Below are 23103 nucleotides of genomic sequence, written 5' to 3' on the forward strand. Positions count from 1 at the left end.
TAATGAAAGCCATCGTGGTGAAGTGGGGTCTACAGTAAGTAGGTGATGACCCGCCTTCTGTTCCCGTTTTGGGAAAGACTTTGATGTCGTTGTGATGGAAGGACTTCCATCACATACAACAATCAAGTCCAGACATGGACGCTGCGATCAAAGTCAACTATGATCGTGTGACCGAAGTGGAAGAACTGAACTGTTTTGATATGTTTTGTTGATGTGCTTCCATCTTTGTCCCGTGCACCAGTCTTATATTGTTTCTGGAGTCTTTAAATGAATCCATGGACTTTATCAGCGGCTGAATTTGGAGCAGTTTCTCTTGGCAAAGTCAATCTGCTGGTGAGGAGAAAGAGAACAGCCATAAATGGACTTTGTGGTGATATGGCTGTAATCTGTGTTGTCTCTTTTAATTTATAAGACGGAGTTAAAAGAGGACAAACTATTTCTCAGTGCTCTGTACACTTCTGTCTCATCTAACAAGGACACAGAACTGTTGCTTTACTAAATTATATTTAGACAAGGAAACATTATTCTGCTATTGAACCAAATGTTTAGGAAAACATGATGAAAATATCATATAAGTTTCCAAATTTTTTTCTCCTCAGTTGTTACACTTAGAAATCACAATTAACGTCAGCATTGTTATTTCAAAGGCTTTAACTGTGGTAATTTACAATAGAATACCAATATATTTTAGTTTTTTACTTTGGATGGCATGGATATTTACTTCTCCAACAGTTAAATACAGTTTTTATACAGCAAAATACTGCTTTTTCTTCTATGAAATCACAGTTACAGTTTTTTACAGCAAAATACTGCTTTTTCTTCTATGAAATCACAGTTTCAGTGTTTTTACAGCAAAATACTGCTTTTTCTTCTATGAAATCACAGTTACAGTGTTTTACAGCAAAATACTGCTTTTTCTACTATGAAATCACAGTTACAGTGTTTATACAGCAAAATACTGCTTTTTCTACTGACTGTTTTGCTTTTCTCTATGAAATCACAGTTACAGTGTTTATACAGCAAAATACTGCTTTTTCTTCTATGAAATCACAGTTACAGTGTTATTACAGCAAAATACTGCTTTTTCTACTATGAAATCACAGTTACAGTGTTTATACAGCAAAATACTGCCAAACCACAGGTGTACCTGTAATTCCTTTAGAAAGTTTAAGAGTAAAAAACTGTTGATTATCAGTCAATTAATATAAAATGTTATAGTAAACTCATTTGAAAGTACAGCATCTAGGATACAGACACATACTATGTGTACTATGCTGTGTATTATGTATCTTACTTCCTACCATGAAGCTCTTTCTGAATTATTTCTGTGAAAAGTGCTATAGAAACAAACTTAACTTACTTCTAAAAGTGCCAGTCATTGAAACATTTTACATTATTCATTCTCTCATTGTGTGTCACAGACCTTCAGGGATCCAAGGATCCAAACACTAAACAACTCTAGATAGCATATGTATTCTGCCTGTAGTTTTAAATGTAACCACCAAGTGGCAGCAAAGTCCCATGTACAGTAATTCCATGTGCACAGATTACATCTGCTGCCCACTTCCAGCACACATTCCTATAACGTTGAGCTCCAACTGGAAACCTGAACTTGTGCAGGTTGTTTGCTCGTCGTCATATTTACATGTTCGCTCTCTGTGTTTTTGGTAGCTACTGATTGGATCGGGGGGGGGGAAACAGCTGTTTCAACCCAACAGAGTCTGACTAATGTCCACAGTGACATAAAAACAGACTGGCAGGTAAACAAATACAAGTCTTGTTTTGTCAGGATGAAGCAAACAAAAGACAGATTTGGGTACTCAAGTGATTACACGAAAAAAAAAAAGCTCTCCCGCGTTGTTTTTTCGGGAATCTCCCACGTTAGGAAAGACTCAGCAGCTGGATGGAGGTGGAGCTTCACAACAAGGCAACTCTGGCGGGGAAGGATTTTGTGGATCTTGGGAAACTGAGTGGGCTGAGCGTTGAGAGTCGTGCATGAGTGGAATGATGGATAGCGACGGGCAAGTGTCAGAAATTACTGACATTAGCGCTGCGCAGAAACGACAGAGGAAGCAGAGCGAGTTTGTGTGCATGTGGAAACAAAAGAGGGTTATTTTTCAGGTGTTAAGAGGAGAGATAGCCGAGTACCAGGGGTCTGCAACCTGTGGCCCTAGAGCACCTCTACAGTGGCTCCTTGTAGCTTTAGAGATCAAGGTGTATCTGTATTATCTTCTAATAGGTTTTGTGGCTCCAGATGAATTTTATTTGGGTGCAGAGAGGACAAAAATGTCTTCTTTCATCCTAAAGATTGCAGACCTGTGGTGTACTGTAGTATGTGGTCATCAACCCAGTGATGACCTGGATTAAACATCCATGAATCTTAAGACAAGTCAAAAAAAAAGAACCAAATAATACATTAAAACATCAAATAATTCCTTAAAACGTCAAATAATACATTAAAACAGCTGGGCACTGTTGTTGTTTTTTTATAACTCAAACCCTGGGACATTGTGGATTTACGGAGTCCAAAAGTGTTCTGTTCTGTTTGTGCCGGGGGGTTAAAAAAAGAGTTTGTGTATGTTATGTACGCTGTATGTACACGTGTTGGTGCTCACGTGTTTGAGGCTGTGTGTGTGCATGCTAAGAGAGGGAGGGAGGGAGGAGAGGGTGAGCGTGTGGGGAGGAGGGTAGAGGAAATTCTCCGGCCCTGCCCTGCCCTCTGATTGTGTTTGGTGCTGAAAGGTGGTCCAGCCCAACCCTGTGGGAGTACACATTCATTCCAAGGGACCACGGGAAGGAAATAGTCCAGATTCAGTCATGCCCCAACAACAATTAAACCCCCGCCCCCCTTCCCCAATGTTGCATCGCGTCAGATATCCTCTCGTCATTCACCCATCATCTCCGCGTCTTCATGACTCATGTGAGCAGTCGGTGCACCCCGACTCTAACATATATATTTTTTTGTCTCGTCTGACATCTCCTCCCCCTCCTCTTTTCCTCCCTTCACTCCACCAGGAGCATTGTGTGTTTATTCTCCAGAGCTCCGCTTCCTAACAAGGTAACGCACAGCGCGAGCTCGTTGGGCTTTCACACCCAATATGGAAGTCCTGCTTTTTCCCACGTGGGCTCAGGAGCGACGTTTACTGGTGACTCACGTGCTCCAAGCAGCGCTGGACATCGTCCTCTTGGACAGGCACGCGGCCATAATGCTCTCTCAGCGAGCAGCCGTGTTTGTTTGAAATCGAATGTCCACTGTGGCATTCCCCACCACTCATGTCACATCGAGCATGTCAGAGGTTCTTAGCGCAGGCCTCTGTGTACTTTCCTTCTGCCGTGGAAGAAGACGTACTGTGTACTCAAGTCAAAGTGCCAACACCGCAGTCTAAAGACCAGATACGTGTGTTTAAATTCTCCTGCTTTGTGTCAGTAACATTTAGCTGCTCAAAATTTATATTAAAGAGGAAAACAGACATGTAGGGTCAAAACCATTACTCAATTTAATCCATTATTATTATTTCGTTACTGCATCAACTATTATGATAATCGATGAATCGGTTTGAGTTTTCTGATTTTTCAGCTTATTTTCTGGTTTCTTTGCTCCATATGACAAAGAAATCATTAAACCCGAATCATTTTGGTTTGTGGACAAAAAAAGACCATCAGAGAACATCGTTTCGAGATTTGGTAACCATCAATGAACATCTTTCAAAGATTTCCAGACACAAACAAGCACTCGATTAATCGAGAAAATAATTGACATAATTAGCACTCTTGCCTTTTTCAGCAAGAAGACCCGGGTTCGCGACCTGGTCGGAACAAGAGCCTTTCAGCATGGAGTGCGCATGTTTTCTGGTTTCCTCCCACAGTCCAAAAATGTGGGGATTAGGTCAATTGGACACTCTAAATAAATGGTTGTTTGTCTCTGTGATGGACTGGCAATCTGTCCAGGGTGTGACCCCACCTTTTGCCCTATACGTCAGCTGTGATTGGCACAGCGCCCCCCCCGCGACCCTCATGTGGAGGATAAAGTGGTAGAAGGTGGATGGATGGAGTTGCAGCCCTCTGTGTTTGATTGCTTCTCACTGATGTCATTCTTCTAGCCCCTGTCGGTCACTTTTGTCCACGTTACAAGTGACTTATTCACTTTAGACTTCAGAGTCATCTGCACAGAGTGAATCAGGAATCAAAGCGCCAATTACTGTGATTAGTGGCTGACCTCCTTTATCTCGTGAATCCACAACTGCCTCACAATCACTGAGTCATCACAGCGGCTGACTAACGGGTCCAAATCCACCAAGGTTTAGACTTTTGCTGTCACAAAACAAGCTCTTTCTGAGAGACGCTGCGATTTTGTTAGTTAAAGTAAAAGAAATGATGACGATAAAAAGTCACATCGTCCGTCTGTGGGTGGAACGTCAATCAGCTGCAGTGGATCAGAATCACGTGGAGTAAGAACCTCATGTTGCGTGTTTTCCACGTCTCTCTCTCCGCCCTCAGACTGTTCACTCTGACCATGGGAACTCTTTCTGGACGACATGGAAATGTGTAGCTCAGTAGGATTTCACAGTGCCACCCACATTTGAAAGCCTCTAATTAAGAAGTAATTCTATTTCAAATGTTACCCCCCAAATGCAAATATAGTCCCACGAGTGCATAAATAGAAACTAAATACACCGTGATATAATTATACATTTGGTCCCAAAAAAAAAAGAGACACTTTCACTTTCCCCAGTTTTAGCATGTGCAGTTTATAAGTAGACGACTTGATCTGCTTTTCTAGTTTACTTAGATTTATTAAAATGACGCCAAAACACAAGCAAAAGAAACATTCAAGGCCTGTTCACCTGTTTCTCGCGTTAATTATACACCCCGATATCTCAAAGATCAACACCTGAACCATGACTCACACTCACTAGATTTTGGTGGCCAAGGTCAAGGCCACTGTGACCTCTGGAAATAGTGTTTCCCTTTTGCGAAGGACGCCGTGACGGCACTTGATACTGGACTGATTGAGGTATTTGTGGTGCGAGATAAAAATCACTGTAATCGCATGCACATTATGCTAATTATGGTCGCATTTCAGACGTATGACCATTGAGAACAGCAAAAAGAAAAGGTTAGAAAAGCTCGACTTCACGTTGAACATATTAAGTTCAACAAAGCGCTCGGGTCCAGCAGGGGAAATTAGGCCTAAAATTCACATCAGATGTTGAACTGGTTCCTCTAATCTTGATTCCCTGGTGATTCTTTGTTATCGTCTCTGATGTTGGGCTGAAAGATGAATGTGCATTAAATAATAATAATAATAACAATAAGTAAATACTCCCACATTTGACCAAAAATGACACATATGATTTAATTATGAATAAATAAGTGAAAACTAACATAACTGGTTGAATCAGGAACAAATACAGGTATGAAAACACCCTGACATTAAACTGGGGGGGTTATACTATGTACAGACGCAGTGACTGTGTGTTTGTGTTCACGACTGAACTCACTTTTTTCCCCCTTCATATCCTTTAAGTCTCTGTTAATCCTTTATTTTAATCTCATCTATGAAGATAAACACACGAATGACAAATTTGCAACCGATGACAACTTTAAATTCATTTGTGTGCAACTGTGTTGACTCCAGAACTACAGCTGTGCGTTCAGACCGTAGATCTGAATCATATGTGTTTTTTTTAGAATAAATGGACTGTGTTTGGATAACACACAGACATAATGGACATTAGAAAGAACAATGAGGTTAAGAGGCTTAAACCCGCCTTGAATCCGAGAGCAGATTGTAGAGCAGATAGTCTTCCTCTGACACGCAGACATGACGGTGTGCACTGTTGGAGCGCTGGCCTCCGCCCAGCTCCGTATCGCTGCCATAACAACTAATCACAATTCATATCACACTCGCTTTGAACAAAAAATGTGGCTCGAGACGGGGAGAATAACTCATTACATAAGACGCGGCGCGTTCCAGTACAAGCATACAGTCCTCGCTTTATTTGGAAAGCTGTGCCTCAGCACCCTGAGCCGTGTTTTCCTTCTCTATCCTGTGACAGGGTCTGACTATGTATGAGCTGACAGGTCAGGTGCTCGCCACGGCTGACCCTCGACTGACCCACAGTGAGGGCATCGAGAGCGAAACCAAAAAGAGACGTAGTCGCGAGTCGCTTGTTTTCGTCACCAGCGGCTCTATTTGATGATTCCCTGTCAACCAGGTACCGGTCTGCACAGGTCCGACTCCAACAGCGTGGAACCTTAATGGATCTGGATCACTTATTTGATTATTATATCTATTATTATATTGATTATTAATTGCGTGATGTATGGAACTGAACCGAACTGCGCTGCTTGGTGGAAATGGGTCCAATGAATGAACTGCACATGTAGAGCCGTTATCAGATTACAATCCTAATCTGTCCAATCGCTCAATTATGACTAAATTGCCTTCCCGCTCGACTTGCTGTTCCCTCCAAAATATAACAATGCTAGTGGGTTAGGGTGATCTACAATATGCTAATGAATAAAGAGCAAACTTTCTTTTATTGTAAACAAACTTAAACATACTTCTCTAATCCGATTACCTTCCTAAATGTTACACACAGGGTCTTTAACATTCGGGATTTTAGCCTGAAAAAGATGCTGGCATTTCAGTTGGCCTTTGTTTCCAGTCTCATCAGGCTTGACATCAAATTCAAGGCCTTTTCAAGGACTTCCCAGGACCAATTCCCCTCAAATTCATGGGCCGACACACACAGCTTAAGATGGGAGGCCTACTTGTACGACTCTACGTTTGTTCTGCGTAGGCCTGGTCTACGCACATCGAGCAACGTAGGGCAGGAAACAGTAGGTGGCGTCGTAGCAAACAAGGGAGACATTTACCTAAATATCGACTTAACCACTTTCTTGCATAAAATTCAAGCACTTTCAATGACTCATGTCTATTTAGGGTAACATTCACAAACTTAACAGGATTTCAAGGACCTGCGGGAGCCCTGTTCAATGTAAACTGAAACGTGGGACATTTTTCTAAACATCAAATCAATAATGTGTGATTTTGTGCTCCTAACTCAAGTGTGACTTCTCCTCTCTACGGTCAAATGGAAGCCACTGTCATGTCTTCCAGGTTTCAGGTATAGATTAGTAATTGAGTGTTTGAGCGCGTGTCCTGAACACACAGAGGCAACACTGAGCCTGCTAACGGCAGATGATATTTGTCTTTGACCACAGAGCAAACACTGTGGACGGTGCTTTTTTAAACCTCCTTGCCAACTACTCAAGGTCGGGATTCAAAGTGGACCACAGTGTTTGGATTTTATCCTCAGCTAATTTGTTTTTCCTTCTTCTTCTTCTTCTTCTTCTTCTGTTTTCTCTAGTGTGCCGAATAGCTTGCCACAAGAAATGTGAAGTCAAGGTAAGAGTCGTAATATTTCTTTTAAATCAAGTTTAATCCTGTTTTTCCTCTTCTGCCGACGAATGATTTTATAAGAAACTAACTTGAAACTGAACTTGCCCAAATCCATGTAAGCTCAGGAAATATTACGTTTTAGGTGGAGTCATCTGCTCCTCAGGATGTGCATGTCTGTGTGTGTGTGTGTGTGTGTGTGTGTGTGTGTGTGTGTGTGTGTGTGTGTGTATACGTGCAGATGCTGAACGAGGTGGAGTATATGTCCTAAGCAAAAAAAAAAAAAAAAAAACACACAAAAAAATGTCTAAACAAGTGCACTTTGTACCAGAATGTGTTTATACTGGACACACTGCAGGGATGGAGATATCACTACGTTTCATATTTGGAAAAGCAAAAGGGGAACAAGAAGGAATTGGGAGGGGAGAGTGGAGCTGAAGCTGCCGCAGGATTGTGAAAAAGAAGAAGGAAAGTTGTTTATTTGACTGTAAAGGTACAGTTTCTGTGGAGGGACACACACACACACACCTTAAGTATATACAGTATATACACATGCTTCATCTGGTATCCATTATTTAAATGGGTGCTGCTGCTGCTGCTGCTGCTGCTTGCCAGCTTTACCCACTCCCTCTTTTACTCACAGGAAATGCCAGGAGTGCAGGGCAGACAGGCCACACTAAATATGAGGTGTGGGCTTTGGCCTCCAGTGGAAAGTTATCAAACATAATGACACGAGTGATAAACTTAAACCCACCTCTCCGTGCTCATTTGTCCATATGTTGTAAGTAGACGAGTAGATTTTGAAGATTTAATAACAGTGGGGGGGGGGTCACGGAAATGACCAAAACGTCTTTGCCGTTTTCTTCCAGGTGATATTTCTGCCTCCACTTTCATTTAATCCAAGGCTTCATCTACATTAATCTGCGCCGTATATGCTTTCCATCCGTGTGACCTTAGAGTTTTAGAAGAAGTTTGAAAACACCAGGGCAGGATTTCAGCCTGGACAGGAGGAAACGGTTTGAAAACAGTCGCTAAATTTAACCGAATTCTCAAAGATTTCTGTTTGTTTTTTTTTATCTAAAAATACCCTAATCTAATACCCTATCTTAATCTAATTAAGTTAAATAAAGTATATACCTGTATGTGTGGGAAACTCTCACACCTCCAGCTGCTGCAGGCTGCAATGATCGGTTCCATGTGACGGTGAAACATCAGCAGCTGGAGTGTATGATCACGTCTGCTATCTCACCGACTCCTCTAATGTGAGGAAGCGCTCCACTTTACAGAGACTGCCGTCGTGTGAAATCATTTACTCTTTTTCAGTCGCAGTGGGAGCCGGGAGATGTGCTGTCACAAGTGAACTGAAACTATGACTTTTACTATGTCTTTCCCTAATAAACCATGTTTATTTACTGTATTTAAAGCTTTTACATTTAAGTATCTATGTCTATCTGAAGAGAGGATGCAGAGTATTTTAACAACCTGCACATGAGCCATCTACAAACTTTATATCTGTCAGTCCATTAGGTATAAACATAAGATAAGATGTAACTTTATTGATTGAGAATTCACAAACAGACGCTATTGCTGCTACTTTGTGGGTGAGATTTAGCTGTCTCATATAGCTAAATCTCAACAATTAGGATTAGGATTAGAATTCGTATATGGATGTACTCATTCATGTCACATGGCCACATATCAGATCAAAATGAAGTCATTCAAATTCTAAATTTTTGTGTCCACACAGTTCTGAAAAGAAAAAAATCCCGCCAAAAAAAATTGGAAATGTTTCACTTTAATCCTGGTAATCTTAATTTTAGCCCTAGCTGAGGTAATCCAACACTGTTGGATTAAACAAATCTGTTTCATCATTCGGTCTCACAGATTTCTCTTTGAACAGTCAGTGGCACCAAAGCTCCACTCATGTGCCGTTAAACCGGAGCAGAAGAAGCGCGGCCACATGATGTTACTGATCCAGCACCGGTCACATAAACAAGTGTGTTTTTATGAAGTTTAATGTAAAACAAACACATATTTAGCTCACTTTACCTTCATGATTCTCATAATAATAATAATAATGATGTCATGTTTTCCCACGGACACGCCTGTTATAAATATCCTCCTGTGAATAGGACTGATACCGTATGTGGCTCATTTTGATCCTGGCTCGTCTGGCACACACATGTCCTCGACCGGCACGGTTGTTTATTCACAACTGGATGTGAAAAATACTTTCAGGCTTGTGAGGAAAATTTCACTCCTGGGTGATGACAGACATGTTCTCGATTAGATCACCTCGGAAGTAAAGATATGTACAGTTTTTTTTTGTACTGTAGCTTTTCCACATGTTTTTCCCCCCGACGATGTCTCATCGTTTTCGCTCCAGCTCGCTTCTAAAAAGGAAAAGAGGCAGGATGTCTGGGATTTTCCCGCTGCACTGCTGTGAAAGCATTAAGGAAAGGTAAAACCTCAGACTACTTAAAAGCTCATGACCCGCTCATGCTAATTTCACTCGTTCTGTGCAGTGAAACTGCCAACTACTATTAACAAAATGCAGCATAAGTGGATTTGGATAAAGGCTCCATGCAGTGAACGTTCCATATCGCAACATTTAAATCAGCCTTTTCCATAAATGTCACCGTGAGATCTGAATATTCTATTTTGCTTTACGATAAAAATAATATGGATTTTGGAGATTTACAGTACTTTAGTCAAGGGCTTTGCACTGAGGCCACCATTTTGTGCCATCGTGCAAATCGTATAAATATATATATATATAGGTTGTAGACTGATTAATTAATTTCATAATTATTATGAAATGTAACTGAGAATGTAATTTAATTGTATGGGAACAAGAATGTATTCTCACACTCCCAAAAGCACTATTATTCATTCAATTTTCCAAAAAACGCATATTTTTTCTCTTCCTCCTCAGCTTTTTAATTGTTAAAACGCACGTTTTCTAAGAACACGTCATGCCTTTGGCCGAATTCTACTTCTGGAGTTGTTTTTATTCAAATTTTCAGACTTGTTATTCATTAACTTGACTCAGCTGGACGTTGTCTGTGATGCTTTTCATGCTTGACACAGTAATGCTACTGGACAAATGGGAACAATCAACTCATTTCAGCTGATTTCAACTCTCTCTCTCTCTCTCTCCCATCAGTAATGGTTGTATTGGAAATAAACGTAAAAATCCACTGTCTTCTGGGAACGACAACTACATTCCACGGCGGTTAAACAAGCATTGATTTAGCCCTGTGTGTGTGTGTGTGTGTGTGTGTGTGTGTGTGTGTGTGTGTGTGTGTGTGTGTGTGTGCGTGTGTGTGTGTGTGTGTGTCAGTGGAGAATAATTTTAGGTTCACAGCTGGACTTTTAGAGATAAGTGTCTGTGGCAGGATACGAGAACTATAGCTGCCACTGGGTCAGTGATGAGAGAAACCAGCCTGGGACTCCTAAGTGTTTGGATGAAGCTCAGTTGACAGAAAGCATGCACTCTTGATCTTGACCGTGTGTGTGTGTGTGTGTGTGTGATTTGTTCATGTTTTACTCTCTTTTCACCTTTCAAGAGTCTATAGATGGAGATAAGTTAATCTTCTCTCTCTCTCTCTATGAGATAAATGTACTTTGTCCCTGATACTGACGTGGATTTAGTGAAATGAACCAGAGTTTCACAAACCTCAGAGTTATATATTGTATGTTTAAACCCTTCTGTTATCATCCTGGGATTCGGCATGCGTACTTCACATCACGGTCACTCCTAGACCTGTTTGTGAGATGCAGAAAATTCTTATTCAAACTATGGACTGGCGATGTGTCCAGGGTTTGCACCCATATACTTGTCATTACGGTAGAAGCTCAGGACTTCTGCGGTACGACCGTCCGATCACAGACAAGATTCACCAGCGCGTCCTTTACAGCACTGGGTCACGATCGTGTTGGAAGAGAAAAAGGCTCTTCTTCTCCTTCTTCTCCTTCTTCTTCTTCTCCTTCTTCTTCTTCTCCTTCTTCTTCTTTTTCTTCTTCGTCTTCTTGGCTCTGAATTGGAAATAATCCAAAATGTCTTAGTAAGCTGAAGTGGCCGAGCCGGAAGCCTGGTGTGGCCAAATACCTTTGTCCATATAGTGTGTGCATGGCCTACTTCTATAACCTCTTTTATATATATATATGCTCCATTCAATTCCCTGCCGTTTTTTTTCTTGTAGGTTTATTACGCTGGATTTGTGTTCCAGTGCTTCAGATACCGCGTGTTGCTGCGTAGCTCATTGTTTTTATGGCGTACAGTGGAAATGGAGGCCGTGTCACTGCTGCAGAGCACCGGCGAAGCTTTTTCATGACCGCACATTTATTGTGGCACATTGAGTTTAGCACTGGTTTGTGCTTTACAGTCATTCCTGTTGAGTGCTGATGCGACGTGTGCGCCACATGCAGTGAAGTAAGTTTCCACTTCATGTCTCGTGTCTGTGCAAGGTCAGTTGACTTTAACTCAAACTTTACACATATGACATACAACATTTTTTTGCCTTATGCAAGAGCATTTACTTTGAAAAAATGTCTCTTTGTGTGGTGGGTTTGGACGAACATGCCACGTCAGGTTCGGCAAATACTTGCGGATTTTACGAAAAATGACACGTGAAAACATGATGAATGCCACCTGTGTGTGTTTTTAAGTGTTTGTGCAGAGCAAATTAGCATAATGATTGAATGCCTCAGCGTTACACGTCTTCCCTCTGAGGTCAGGAACGGTAAATTCTTGAAAATGGTGTCGTGGAGTCAAAAGAAGAACTTGATTGTGGAATTAAACGGCATTCTTAATGCTGTGTGACCTCTGAGTCACTCTGTCACTGAACAAACAAGGAATGCTTTGATGAGGAAATGTCTCACATCTACAATGTGAAAGGAGATGAAGGAGACATGTGTCAGAGAGTTAAAGCAGAGCCTTCACTATAGGAAAAGCACTAGGGATTATGCAGTCATCTCCAGTTCTGCCCTCAGTATAACAGGCCATTCATAAGCTGTTCTCGAATGTCTTGTTTTGTCCACAAACCAAAATGATTGTGTTTTTATCATTAATTATTTGTCATCTGGAGCAAATATATTCACATTTAAGAAGCTGAAACAGTCAGAAATCTTGTTTTAATCATGGAAAAAAAGCTTTATGCCGATTAATCCCTGCATCTGTTTTGCACTGAGATGAAAATATCTCAACATTTCTGGAATATAGTGAGCACTTTCAGCAAAGGTTTTAATGTGTGGGCCAAAGAAGTAGGTCAAACGTGTCCGTGTTCACCCTGAAATGCAGAAAATGGAATCTGTTGTCTTTATTGGATGTTAATTCATTCAGTGAAGCTGCAGTAACTGCAGTCCTCTCCGCAGCTCCCTGGGATGCTGTTGCTTAGTAACGACAGAAGCGCACTCCCACGAGCGCCTTGATTCAAAACACATCTGGCTTCGTCCAGGAGGTGTTCACGCATTTTGAGATGCTGCATGTGAACAGCTCCCGAAGGAGTCGCGTGCTCCCCACGCTCATTCATCAGCTGCAGAAGTAAAAGTAATAACCGCACACTCGTTTCACGTGACTCCTCTCGCGGGGCCGTACCATTCGTCAATCGTGTTTGTAAGTGAGAGAAAGTATGAGGAAACGTGATGAATGCATTCATAAGTCCCATTGTTCTTTTACTGTAAGTACAGGATTACATAATCCTAAGTGAAGCTTTAAAAGATGTTCATGTGGTATTGACTCCCAGTAACTGCTTTAACAACTTCCTTCCTCGTACATGTGGCCCTGTAGAGAGAGAGAGAGACATGGGAGTTACACCAGGACGGGGAGTGTGTGTGTGTGTGTGTGTGTAGTGTAAAAGAAGACATAAAACGCCATGTCATAGTCAAATCCCTGGAAAAAACGTGTTGGAGGAAATGTGAAGTGGATGAAGCCTCAGGTCTTTCACATGGTGTTTCTGTGTGTTCTCTGTTTTCAAGGAAGCGGCTCCTTGTCTGATCGCAGCTCACAGCTTTGAACCTCATTGACATCGCAGTCACAGGACAACAGCATAGGACAGGACACACGTACTTGCTGTCCTTCTCCTTGTGAGACGTTTACAGGAACAAGCATGGGGATAAATCACGTGACTTTTTCACCCCCGAACACCGAGCGCATATCGCAGAAGACACGTTTGCGCTTGTAGTTACGCGAAGTTAATGCGATCATTTCACCCGCACTGTTGCAGGAAGCTGGTAAATCAGCGTCTTTCGGACATTGAGACAAAGACACAACACACATTATATTTTTAAGCTGTCAAGAATTCACTGCCAACTTTCAATCCATGGAGATTAAGCAATATATCGCAGGACTTGACAGACTTAACTTTGGGTTACTTTTGTATGAACATTATGAAATCACTCAGAATAGACATTATCCCTAATATCTAAGCCTTCCCTCATTCTAGTCCAGAGAATGCTTAGAAATAAACAAGATGCTACAATGAGTGAGTGTTGGATTCTGTACTTGTTATGAAGCGATTACTTGAGGAATCCGTCGCTCCGTTGTCTCTGCTCGCTTCAAGCAACGCTTTTACATCCGTAAAATCAAAAGTGCTGCATTACTCTCCGGAGACCTGGCAGATCTGACAGCAGCGTCTTCTGCCTGACGTGGAATTATTGACTCGTGCGGCGGCTCCAACCGTTTGTTGATGTATTGCAACGCGGACTTTGACTGTTCTGTGATCTTCGTGAAAAGCAAAAACAGTCGTCTGTCAGCGCCTCGCGCTCAAACGGCGTGAGCCGGCGGCAGACACGAGGAGCGGTGGCTCCCGGCCATGTGTGCGTAGATACAGCAGAGGGGGGAAAAAAACAAACAGGAGGATGGCGTAATCAAGAGAGAGAGATGTCAACAATGGGCCAAGTGTATGTCGGAGACAGTGATAGTAGAAATGAGCAAAGGGGCGGGGCTATGTCGAGCATACATCTCCGTAAATGACATGATATTTAAAGATGTGATCTCTGTTTTTCCTCAGTATAGCAGTGTTTAGGTCTTGTGTTGTTTGGCAGTTGCTGAGTGTGCGTGTTTTTCTGGACTTGCTAAGCTCTCCTTTCCTGACCATGACGGCAGCTGTCGGAGGAATGCCTTTCTGGAGGACACCTCCTCGTGACTCACCGGAGGGAGCGCGTAGACCCTTTTTTTTTTTTGTTGCTCAAGTTCCCTCTACCGGGCCACACGCTGGTGTAGTGGTTAGCACTCTCGCCTTGCAGCGAGAAGACCCGGGTTCGAGCCCCGGTTGGAACAAGGGCCTTTCTGCATGGAGTTTGCATGTTCTCCCCGTGTGTGCGTGGGTTCTCTCCGGGTTCTCCGGCTTCCTCCCACAGTCCAAAAACATGCAATTTGGGGTTTAGGTGAATTGGACACTCTAAATTGACCGTAGGAGTGAGTGTGAGAGTGAATGGTTGTTTGTCTCTAGTTGTGTGTGGCCCTGCGATGGACTGGCGAACTGTCCAGGGTGTACCCCGCCTATCGCCCGATGTAGCTGAGATTGGCACAGCACCCCCCGCGACCCTCTGGTGGAGGATAAAGCGGTTAGATGATGATGAAGTTCCCTCTACCCGTACGGTATATCACTGAGTCTGTCCACTTCCAAGTGTCTGAGCTCCTGCTGCGTAACCGTCATCGTCCTGTATAGGAATGAAAAACGCACCGTGCTAAATCTGGTCGGTACGCTGCATGGGCGTTGGTGAAACGTTCAGCTGAGTCCTGAGGGACAGTGACCACTGCTGTGGGGGAAATCCTGAGTCAGACTCATGAAACTGGATCCCAGACAGTACTCTCTCCCTCCCTCTCCCTCCCTCTCTCCCTCTATGCCTTCTATGCATCGATGGGTCGTCCGTCCCGATACTCCAAAGAGTGTCAACTTGAGGGATTCCTTTCAACTTTGGCACAAACACCCACTTTGGATCAAGGATGACATATTTAGTTTGGTGAGAACATGGTAACATCAGAAACACCATGATGATGGAATCTCAAACATTAACTAACAGGTTCAGGTGGTCCAAGGTGTTGTAAAAACAATATCTCAGAAACACTTTAAAGAAAAAACCTTTGTTTTCTTTCTTCAATTAGGTTCCAATTCAGAGCAGAAGCAGCACATGGGTGTGTTCAAGCTAATCTGTTATCTGTAATCTGTGGCCTTAGCGCAACAACTTTGACTTTTGCCGCCAAATTCCGTCTATATACCCGAAATAAATATACCAAAAATGAAGGAGACAAAGAAGAAATGAATGAGTTCAATTAGGTCTTGTGTTCCCACGAATGCACATCTGAGGCAACGATGACAAGCCGATTAAACAGAAAACCCAGGTTTAAACAGGATTTTTGGAGCCAGACTAAGACTTAAAGAATCATACACAGAAAACGTTGCTTTATAATAATCCCTAACATACAGACCATCAGCGACACTAAGGGGAAAAGGGGGATTTCCTGCGTCCCACATGTAAAGTTAGTCGTGATATTAAACATGCCCCTCTTACACAACCCACCATGTTGTTATGTTACTGTAAACCATGTGTCATGTTTTTTTGCCAAGCTTCCCTTCCTTCACTCGCCCTTGTCATTATTAGTAAATGTAATAACGCTCCCCGAGCCGACATCTGGCCAACACGACTTCAGCCGAAGGTGTTGCTTTTTTTTATAAATACCGTCTGTGTAATTACTTTTTGAGCGAGCATCAAAGACGGTGGCCATTCTTTCCACGCTGAGGCATTACAGTGAATGTGCTACGAATTTGTACCGGAACATTCTTCACTAATGTCCCATTGTCTGCTACTGGATAAAAGCCGGAGAGGTTGAAAGTGATTAAAATGCCACAGCAGTTTCCTGCTGGTCTGTGAGAACCGCTGCTCTACTGTACCTGACTATCATCACCTGGGATTCCAGGTGAGATCTCCTCAATATTTTCATATTAAAATTGACATTTTCTCCTCCTGCAATGTGAGTAATGCACAGAATCCTCACCGGACACTGCACTCCTCCTCTGCTCCTCCGTAGTTTGTATCATGTTCTGGCAGATTTATTTTGGAGTGTCCTTGTTTGACTTTAGTCTGAGCAGTTTAAAGCGTTACGGGACACAATGAATATGGAATATAGTGTCTTTCGAGGTCAGTTATATGAATGGAGTTGACACTGTGGGAAACTGAGCGACCCTTGGCTGAGGTTTGTGTTCCCTGAGTGCTTTCTCTCGTTGGTTGGAAGTCTCCATACTCTCAATACTCAACACACACGTCCTGCTCGTGTTTCAAATGCTCTTAATTGTTCACTTCAGTGTGTCCGGGATGAAAAACAACAAGGATTCCATGGAGACCGAAAGTGTTTGCACTGTATCTCCTCACAGCTGTTGACACCGTTGTCTGCCAGTGGATTCATTCATGGCACTTTCTCTCTGTGGCCGTGGAAGAGCGAGTGTGTGAGTGTGAGAGGCAGAGAGAGAGAGAGAGAGAGAGAGAGGGGAGCACATTTAACCTGTAACTTGAGAAGCTGATAACAAGGAGAGAATAAAGAATTAGGAAGTTTGTGTGCAGAACAGGACAGTGAGACTGAAAAAGACTTGTTTCCTGCAGCTCATGTCCCGTCCACCCCACGGCTGATCTCCCTGGGAAATTCACTTGAATATTTTTTTTCTACACATTACTCATGTGTCTCCGCACATGGGAGGAGGAGGAGGAGGAGGAAGGGTGAAAATGGACTGAACAAGAGGGAGGAGAAACCCAGGCAGTGAAAGAGAGGGAGAGAGAGAGAGAGAGAGAGAGAGAGAGAGAGGGAAATGGCAATAGTGAGACTTTGCCTGCTTATTCAGCGCTGAATGCTGCACTGCGCCGTTTGTGGGATGACTCTTCTCTAGACATTTTTTCTGCTGGTTTTCTTGGAGGAGGAGGAGTGAGAGAGGAGGGAGAGACTAGCCAGACTTGTTAGTTTGGAGCCGATAACACACACTCTCTCACACACACACGTCAACTCTCCTTCTCTCTCTCTCTCTCTCTTTATCTGACACACACACACACACACACACTTGAACGCGCTGCTGCACCGAGGTAACAGTGAGTGGATTTAGTCACAGCCATCTGGTTGGAGAGAAGGCAAAGGGACGATGCAGCACTGAATCCCCGGCTGGACGGAGACAAACCAAAGACCGAGAGAGACCTGACAACACAGATACTGTACAGACACACACACACACACACTGACAGCGGATGGCCACCGCAGTGTTTCAGGTAAGGACTGTGTTTGAGAGAGAGAGAGAGAGAGAGAGAAAACTGCTGCTGCCTTGTATCTGCGCGCTCTCGTCCGTCCCAAGTGTTGACTCTGCTGTGTTCAGTTTCCCAGGATTTGCTTGACTGGAGGGGAGAAGCAGAAAGTGCTCTCACATGTGTGTGTGTGTGTGTGTGTGTGTGGACCCGGTGTATTGGTGTATAGGTTTCACTGAATGTTGAGTTTTCTTTGGATGCAGTGTGCAGACGATGTGTGTGTGAATCAGTGCACTGCGTGTTCACTGTATGGATGACAGGAATGTGTTGACTGTCAGTGTGAGCGCGTAAGAGGGGGAAAAAAACACACACCAGAGGCTTTGTTTGTTGTATTAGTGGCGACTTTTTCTCTTTTTTTTATGAAATAAAGCACTGTTTTTTTGTCTGTAGTGCTCAGGTCTGTGTGTGGTCTTGGCTTTATACCATGTTTTGTGGTTGGTGGCTCATGGTCATGGCTGGAATGACAATGGTGGCTCTTCTCTCGTTTGTAGTCTTCTCGTCAATTCACTTCACTTCAGTTCTCTCCTCTCCTCTCCTCTCCTCTCCTCTCCTCTCCTCTCCTCTCCTCTGCTGCGTCATCTTCCTGACCCACAGGTCAAGGAAGGCACACTTTTGAAAGAAAAAGAAATCTGCCTTGAAACTGATACGCCATCTATCAAACGTATGTAATGTTCTACGTGTGAGGTAGAAAGTCTGAATGCGTGTGTGTGTGTGTGTCTTCTGTGTCTGGAGCCATGAACTGAGCCACAGTGTTTCACAACAGGACCTTGCAGAAGTTGTGCATGGAAAACATGGCCCGAGGCGTGAGAAAACCTGACCGCACTTTGGGAATTTTTGGCAAGCACAGTGAGGTGCAATTGCCTCCAATTTGCTTGAAATTTCTAGGGGGGGGGTTGTCGTCGGGGTACGAAGCCTAGTGTGAAAACATAGAACATATTCTTTGACAGATGTCAACGTCAACCTTGTCTGGAGCCATTCTGTGAGTCACTGCATTGTGTGAAATGAAGTGTGTGTGTGTGTGCCTGTAATGAGCGCATGCATGCGTTAGTGCACCGCGTGCTGGAGTCACTCCCGCGTTAGACCCAGAATCAATGAAGGACGTCAGCTTTTAAAAAGTCCAACGGAGATGGAACAAACATCTGGGATATTTGAGGTTTACAAGTTAGATATGAGATAATCCACAGCTTAATCCAGTGTCGCTGATAAACCGCGGTGCTGCACATTCCTATACAGATTTACATTTCATGAAGGTATCTGCACATACTTGACGGTGTTTTGGGGTGGGTTTGTTTGGGACTCCATGGTAACAAGCTTAATATTTGGTTGCCATTTCAGTGAAGGGACATTTTTCTTCGGCCACCACTTTGTTAATGGAGAAATAATGAGCCTGTTTGATCTTTGGTAATTTTGTATTGAAGGATGTGAAGGAAATTTGGTCTCATGAGTCAGCAAAAAAAAAAAAAACTTTAATGCTTTAATTCGTACAACATGGCATGAAGTACCAGGTGTTAGCCGTGGCATTAATTAGGGTTCCGCTCGATTTAAAAAGAGCCCGAGTGAGAGTGTAAGTTCTTTTAACGCTGCATTCACATTTTACTGTGTCTTCCAACAAAGGGACTGGGACACAATCATATATGCTGATCGTAGCTTTGCTAAAACAACAGATCTAACTCGACGTTTGTGCAAAACAGCGAAAAAAAGAAGAACGCACAAATGTCTTGAATCATACGGGCCGGCCCCGTTTCCAAAATCATAATCATAATTCTCCTAATAATCATCCCCGAACAGACCTCATGAAGGGAGAACCGTGGCTGCTGTAGCTCTGCAGTAATACGTCCCAGACGTTAATTCTCATGAGTCAATCTTTCTAAAGGCAAAAGGAATTTCGCTGCTCAATCCAAAAAACATTGTGAAATTAGGAGGCCATTCAGTTTTTCCAAAGGAACAAAGGATTGTAATCTATAGGAACGTTACATGCACATATCCCTCGATGAATAAATCATTCAGAAGCAGTGTTTAACATCATCAAATGTCCTTTTAATATCCTTTCACTCCTGTCCTGCCTGGACACCTGTGTTACCCATGAGTCCACACTGTGTGCAAATGTTGTCCGTCCTCTGTCTGTGTCTGACTGGATTTCAGAAGAGACGTTTTTTTTTGTTTTTTTGTGTGTGTCATTACTGTCTTTACTGTCTTTACTGTCTTTACTGTCTGCCAGGGAAACCCGTTGTGCACTTACCACCGCCCTTCCTTTAGGAAAGGCCCAATAGATGTCTGACCACAGACACAATCAACTGCAAATGAGCCAGGTCAGACAGGCACTGTCTGTCTGTGTGTGTGTGTGTGTGTGTGTTTTTCTGGGATTAGGGTTAAGGCTGTTGTCAATGGACCATAAAAAAACCACAGGCATGAATTGTCTTGCTCCACTGCTGATGTAGTAATCCTTTCCTACGTGTGTCAGTCTCTGCAAACGCAGCCTTAACTCTCGTACTTGAGTGAAACCTAACAATACAAGGATGGACAGATAAGATTCTTTTCCACAAGGAGAAATCTTGACACACAATCAACAACACAAAGACGACACGACAAAGAACTGAGACGGAGATGAACAAAAACATTTACAAGACTCGTAAAACACACCAGATAAGAACTGTGACTCTCGAGCTTAAGGACAGTCGGCAGTTCTTTCCATTTGAGCGCTGCATCGTCGGCCTGCAACCAGTTATTTTCCTTATCGATTACCCTTTTCATCATATTCACGATCAGAGAGAGTTGTGCAAAATATTCACCACTGTTTCCTCTAGACCTCACAGTGACAGCATCCTCAAAAGTTTTGTGTTGTCCACAAACCACAGATATTCAGTTTACTGTCACAGTGGAGCGAAGAAACCAGAGAATATTCACATTCGGGAAGCTGAAATAACAGAACTTTGTTTTTGTTATCATGACACGACACCAACTGGAAAGCGGTTGTCGATTAATCTCTGCGCCGTCGGGTAATAATCGATCAGCCCTGCAGTGCGTCGCCCCTGAAGCCTGCTCTGCCAACGTTACTGCACACATGAGTGATGTCCAAGTGGGATCAGGTGAGAGTAGAGATGTGACGCTTTAAAGGCAGATGCAGTCGAAGGCATGAAGACATCCTTTTTCCAATGGGCGAAATCAACACACGGCACAAAATGGAACTGAGAAGACGTATTATTGGACATTTTCGACTGCAGAACTGTAACGTGTTTGTTTCTCAGTGTTGGCACACACTGTGAGCCTTCAATGCATTAGCAACATGAATAATCTATAGCTGTGCCAAAGGATCATGCAGCACTTTTGGGCTTTTAGCATAATTAATAGTATCCAATGAGGGAGTCGTAAAAGCGTCAAACATTTATCAACGGCGTCGCATTTGACTCAATAAATCTGGCACGTGTGAGCATCTGCTGCCACAGAGCCGGTGAGGTGTTTAAAGAGTGCATGAAGGGGAGGATTAGTGGTGAGCACTGTTGCCTCACACCAACAAGGGGCTGGGTTCGGTTCCTGGTCTTTTTGTGTGGAGTTTGCGTGTTGTGTGGGTTTCCTGCGGGATCTCTGGCATGAGTGTTCCATCAGGTCGGTCCATTGTGGCTGCTCAGTCGTCGTTGTGCAGTTTCGGTCGTTTAATGACAACAAAGATCCGTTTCCTTTATCCAAAGACTAATGTTGGGAGTTCAACAGCGGATTAACTTTGTAATTTACTGCTCTGAGGTTGTAACTGCCATGAGGCAATCCGCTGTCGTGTCTCTCATTGGTTTGGGAATGTTTTTTCGAAGCCCAAAAGCCATGTTGTTTTTGAAAAACTGAAGTAATTATATGTGGAAATCGCGGGGTGCTGGGGTTTGTCCCCTGCAAGCAAACCACCCATTGAATGTAAGCTGTTAATTACATGTCCCGAAATGCAAAATTGACATATTAAGACCTGAGACTAGTGACAGAGACCGTGGAGTTAGAAGTAGGGTCTTTTTCTTATAGAATTACATGTAAACTAACATCTTCTACCAACCTGTGGAGTCGCCACCTAATGGACAGTGAAGAGAATACAGGTTTCAGGCACTGCTGCATTTGCTTCAATGCATTCTTTTTTTATAAAGATGGTCTATGGTAACACGTCAGTACTGTTAGGCATGAGAAAGTCCACTAAACATCATGCACATTCATTTTTGATCACTTAAATATACGCGTCTCCACTCAAAAAAACAATGTTTAATGAATGTATTTGCACACAGACCTTATTTCTCCTCCTGGTCCTGGTCTGTGGTGATTACTGGTGCCACTGAGACTCAAGACAAAATCTTTGTGCTGACCTTCGCAGCCTAATACCCCGCAAAAGAGACGGACTACTCGTAATGCCCCTAAAAATGGGGATATTATAGTAAAAGATTTAATGGCAGCTAATCTTTTAAATGACTCCATGCAATCAAGCTTTAAGCCTGGTATAATGACCCTTCCTTAAAGAGCATTTTTTGTAGATTTAAAGTCAAGAAGAACGTTCTTGACTTGGACCTTTAGTTTGACAAGCAGCTTTAGCTTTTTCGATCCGCTCCCTTGCTTCTTGTTCTTTTAGCCTCTTTAAATAGTATGTTAGCGTGCTAATGTATTCTTCTCTTGTCCGGTAACTTGAGACTCTGTTTATCATTTTTTCAACACTGGTATAAAACTCAGCGACACAGAACCCGAGACGTTGTCGAATTTTAAGCCTTCATTATCTTATCTAAAGGCTGGCTGTCAGTTTAGTCATACACTTTTAATTCTTTGACATGAATCCAATGGACGTTTCACAGCCGTTTATGAAAGCCAGCTGTGGGCTGTGGCCCAAAAGCCTCAAATTGCATTAGATCTTTGCCTGAAAGCGATGGTGTTTCTACCAGGATGGAAGTGACTGGTCAAGGCCCCCCCACACACACACAAAAAAGGTTTTTCTTATCTTATCTAAATAAGATAACCTGAATCCTTCACTTCATGTTGGTTTTCCAATACGACATGATGAACAACCCACAGTGCATAATTCCCGTAGTGATGTGCGGAGCGGCTTTGACGTCATCCTAAATTGTATATTAATTATTAACACACTATAACTTGAAAACCCACATTTTTGCAGATTTTTTTTATCTTAAACTCCTACTGCTGGATTATAAAAGCACCGATTCATATTTTCCCTCATCAAGCTGCCCACTTTAAACCTGAAATGTCTTTTTTATTACGATGTTGTCATACCTCTAATGAGTGGTTTGTTCTTGTTTTAGACAGCAAATACCTTGATACTGGATACAATGGAAACATCTCTCATATTAAATCAACTCAATGTTACATCAATGGTTTGTGATTGGCTCAAACTGTTTCACATCAGACGGACATGAGCTCACTGATTGGTCTGGTTTCCA

The 23103-nt window shown here is 42.8% G+C and overlaps 1 protein-coding gene across 4 annotated transcripts in view; it reads left to right on the forward strand.

The window, feature by feature from the left end:
• Positions 1-23103, forward strand: part of tns1b (tensin 1b) — a 167359-nt gene that overhangs the window by 59249 nt on the left and 85007 nt on the right. For 3 of the 4 annotated variants that reach the window (XM_044013784.1, XM_044013801.1, XM_044013793.1), the window contains exon 3: positions 7377-7414. In XM_044013784.1, the coding sequence (XP_043869719.1) occupies positions 7377-7414 (38 nt within the window). Of the gene's footprint in view, positions 1-7376; positions 7415-17153; positions 17660-23103 lie in introns of those variants that run through there. The other variant, XM_044013811.1, reaches the window with a different exon arrangement.

Source organism: Solea senegalensis, linkage group LG2, assembly GCF_019176455.1.
Source record: "Solea senegalensis isolate Sse05_10M linkage group LG2, IFAPA_SoseM_1, whole genome shotgun sequence".
Classification (NCBI taxonomy): domain Eukaryota; kingdom Metazoa; phylum Chordata; class Actinopteri; order Pleuronectiformes; family Soleidae; genus Solea; species Solea senegalensis.